This window comes from Accipiter gentilis, chromosome 2 (assembly GCF_929443795.1).
Source record: "Accipiter gentilis chromosome 2, bAccGen1.1, whole genome shotgun sequence".
NCBI classification, from domain to species: Eukaryota; Metazoa; Chordata; class Aves; order Accipitriformes; family Accipitridae; genus Astur; species Astur gentilis.
This window is the reverse complement of record NC_064881.1, coordinates 29212095-29216293: the sequence shown is the minus strand read 5'-3', so window position 1 is coordinate 29216293 and position 4199 is coordinate 29212095. Positions and strand designations below refer to the sequence as shown.

The following is a 4199-nucleotide window of genomic DNA, read 5'->3' as shown; positions in this document are numbered from 1 at the left end:
GATGGCCGCCAGCCACCGCCCCCCCCCCCCCCCCCTCGCCTGCGCGGCGGGGGGGCGGGGCTACGTGCGTCTCCGCCCCGCCCCCCCGTGGGGCCCCAGCCGGTAGGGCTGCCCGGGGGCGGTGCCGCGGGCGAGGCCCCGCCCACCACGGCGGGGCGGGAAAGATGGCGTTTGTGGGGACGCGGGGCCGGTCGGGGCTCAGCCCGGTCGCCTCCCCGCTGGCCTCCGCCTTAGCTGCCGCGGGGGTCGCGGCTTGGCGCGGAACCCGGTGGAAGAACAGCCTAACCCTCCGAAATGGGTGGGGGCGTGGGCGGGCGTCACCTCCACCGTGGCGCTGGCGCCCCTCGTCGCCCCCAGCACCACGGCAGCCCTCCCTCCATCTGCGTGTCCACCAGTGGCCGTGTCCCCGTAGTGGCACCCCCCGTGAGGCCCGAGGCCCAGCCCCACCTGAAGAGGTGGCTCTTGCGACCCACCCTCGCAGCGACAGGCTCCTAAATCCTCCCGTGCCTTACCGCTCCCTCCTTCCCTTCCCCTGCTGCTGCTTAATTAAGCAACGGTAAATACATTTATTTGATGTGCGGTGACTAGCGGTTACCTAAAGAAGATGGCAAGAAGAGAGTGCTCAGAGCCGGGCCCCTGCAGCGGTCAGAGCAGGCTCCCGCAGCTCAGCCTGGGGGTAACACGGCTAATCCTGCATCCTCCTCCTGCCCACGCACACCTTAACGCCTTGGGAAAAGAAAAAGAAATTAAGGCCTCGATCCGTGAAGAAGGGCAGATTCAAATCAAGCGGCAGAAGCAGCTACTCCCTTTCAAGCAGTTACCTCCAGGGTTACTCAGACGTCCACGTTCACATAGCCCGCGTCTGACTCTGCCACGCTCTGAGCTGCAACCAGCCGGGAGCTGGTTCTCGGGTTTGCAGATATCCCTGCTCCGGGGATGTCAACGTCTGGGGGAGAGGCAGGATGACTAGCAGAAGCTTTTAACTATTGCAGTCATTTGGCTGAACTTCTCAAATATTTTACCAAGGAAAGAGCTCACAAAGGCTGCACAGCAAGTTTTCAACGTAGATACACAACACAAATCTCTTTTGCCCCAGTCACTGCTGTAAGCGACTAGGTGGTTTTTCCTTTCCTACGGGGCTGCGACTCATCTACTCAACAGCCACGACTGGGGATACTGCATCAAACTAGTGCCCGGTGTGGCCCTTTCTTAGTCTCGGACCATCTAACTATGTAGCTAGACAGTGACCTGCCAGCCATAAACATTCGGCATTTGGCTACAAGTGACGCAAGGAGAGAGAAGAACTTTCCTCTTTCTCATCTTCCATGAAGACACAAGTCCATTACACGTCCTGACTACAGTGCAATTTGTTATCTTCTGTCATGCTTGTTACTTTGTGTCTTCAGTTATTTGAGGGGGAAAAAAAATTATCTACCGCTTCAAACTTCCTGAGTTACTGTTTAATGCATCCATACGTAAAATGGATGCAATTCAGAATACGAATTACGAAATAATCCTCCAGGAGATCATAGTTAGTCTGTTAGCATTATTTGTAGCACATTGTTCAAATTACTCTCTTTTGGAAGAGGCATTTTACCCGTAATTATGCTAAGCTTTACTTGATACCAAGTTCAGAAAACACTACTTAATAAAGAACAATAAAAATGTATATGCACTTCATGAAAGTGTTCTAAGAGTTCAAGACTTTGAACAGTCGCCTTACTGGAGTTCTGGGGCTCAGCAGTTTTCATTTGCAGCAACAACATATGTAATATCCCCAGATGTAAGAGATTTTGTAGTTTCTTACCACACCATATGTCTTTAGAAAGGAGGAAAAATTTACATTAAGCAAGATGTGGCTATATGTTAATATAGCTACAATATTGATTTTTTATGACTTTGTAAGAACAACCAATGCCCAGCTGTGTAGGACTTTGGCACGAAGGAGTGGCTCATACTGACTCTTTGCTCCACGTCTCTCTAATAAATATCACTATTTTAGTACCATTGATATAAACAATTTTACAAAATTAATACAGATTGTTTTATACAGTTCACATGGTGGTTTTGTTCAATCAATTTTCAGTTTAAATTATACTTGTTCTAATAGTATCGAAATCTTCCTTCTTGGCACAAAACTAATTTACATTTTCATTTTTTATGGCAAGTAAAATGATGAATACTGATGAAAGATCTATTTTAAAAACAGTGTTTATAAATCGAAGTAAGTGTCAAGACTTCAATAAAAAACAAACACTGAGTATCACGTTGTACTGGTAATTAAAAAAACACTGAGCAGAAAACAAAACAACCTTTAGCACTTCAGAGCTTTCAAGCACTCTGTAAGCACCTATTAACCTTCACAGATCACCCCATGCATTGGGAGCTGCCCCCGTTTCAGAGAGGTAAGAGAGAAAGAACAAGGTGATGATATACCCATGGTCACAGAGGTGAGTGTTCAAGTCAGCATTAGATTTCAGAAGCTCCTGACTCCCTTTTCATGCTCAAACCACAGTCCTTTGGGGGGAGTGGGAGGAGGCAAAGGGGAACAGGGTAGGTTTCCCATGATTTCTGTTTTGAGGATCCCAATTTTTACAATGACTGTCCTGATCGAAAGAGTTCAGTTCCAACTTTTGCCTGGATGACCTTTTAGCTTCTCTTCATACCTGCTATCAGCTCTTCTGTTTTCCCGCTGCAGACTCTGAAGAAGGGTTCCATGTGAAAAGCAAAGTTGGAAATAAAAGCTTACTGAATAGAAACTTTGCCTGGGTCTTACAACCGCTTTTAAGAGTGTAAAATTGTCACACCAGCAAAGCGCTATTCACAGCTAGGATCTTTCCGCTCTTTTCCCCTCTTTACGGGTTATTAGAAAAATGGTCAGGCAGAAAAAGTCTCCCACAGTTGGGCAGCCTGTAACAGTGAGTGAGGTGGTGTGTGTGGTGTCAGGGGAGATTATGGTTTAGGAGGGTAAGACAAAAGCTGACAAGAAACCCAGAAATTTTAAATGTTTTATATTTAACATTTTAAATAATTATTTCACAGTCTAAAATGAATGCAATTTAAAAAAAAATGCTGTACCCATTGTTACCCACCTGATAGGATTCATATTAATACTAGGGAGAAAATAATTCAAGTTCTCGCATCCCGGATAATTCCAGTAAGTCACTGTGGTCTACACAAATAAAAAGGGATATTATAATGCTATTCTATGCAAATCCTACATTCCAAAGTTTTCAAGAAAATTCATGCTTTAAAAGCCTTTGCACTTCTACCATTAAATAACTGTACAGTGCATATAAAAAGACCATTCAGAGTATCGCTCCTGGGAAAACTGAGTATATCATACTACTGTAACTAAAAACTTGCATCAAGTAAGTTACTTGATGTACCTTATATATAAAAAAAGGGCATTTTTAAAAGTAGTGTCCATATGTCATGGCAATGTGTCAAGTTCATTTAACTCTGATTATAAATGTTCATTTGAGACCTTATAGAGTTCTTTAAGCTTGTCAAACTTTGACCCCCATTCTTGGAGGCAATCATAATTTAGATCTTCATCACCACTAGTGGAGTCTAAGGAACTAAGGCTCCCTGCTAGAGAGCATTGCCCTTCTAAGCAGTAAAAATGAATAGTGTCAGCTGGAAGACTCTGTAGATCATTGTCTGCATCCCAGATGATTTGAGAAACATATTCCTTGAAGTCTGGGATGCTGGTAACAGCTGATGTTGATTGGTGTTGATGTGCATGTTTTGGGAGTGAGTCTCTTTTTTGGCCAGTGGGTGTCCTGGAGTGTGGAGCAGCTGCCCTCAAGGAGAAGTGGGGAATGGTATGGAGAGGTTTCTTCAGTTCATCTATATCATAAGCATTCTGGAAAAAAAAGAATGCAAATATCAGAGCGAAACCACAAAAAAGGAAACAGGTTCCAAAAAAATGTTTTAAAATTCAGTGCAACACACACTGTATTCTGTGAGTTTTCTACAAACTGAAGAAAAGAGAGGACCTAGTTCAGACCATACCAAATCCCCTTGCGTAATGATAGTGTTCAGCTAAAGCAAGAATGCTGTATCCAGAGCAGCCCCCTCAAAGGTGGCCACAGATGACCAGCATCACGAAAGGTACAGATTGGGTTGAAATAGAAGCTTCCCACTCGAGAGTACTTCAGGTTTTGTTGTTTTTCTTTTTTTTTTTAAAAAAAAGC

At 44.9% G+C, this 4199-nt stretch overlaps 1 protein-coding gene across 1 annotated transcript in view; it reads right to left on the bottom strand.

Moving 5' to 3' along the window:
• Positions 1 to 3005: 3005 nt before the first annotated feature.
• LOC126047444 (neural-cadherin-like) overlaps positions 3006 to 4199 on the bottom strand; it is a 56274-nt gene continuing 55080 nt past the window's right edge. The window contains exon 33 of the mRNA XM_049821097.1: positions 3006 to 3868. Coding sequence (XP_049677054.1) covers positions 3467 to 3868 — 402 coding nt within the window. The 3' untranslated portion in view covers positions 3006 to 3466. The remainder of the gene's footprint in view (positions 3869 to 4199) is intronic.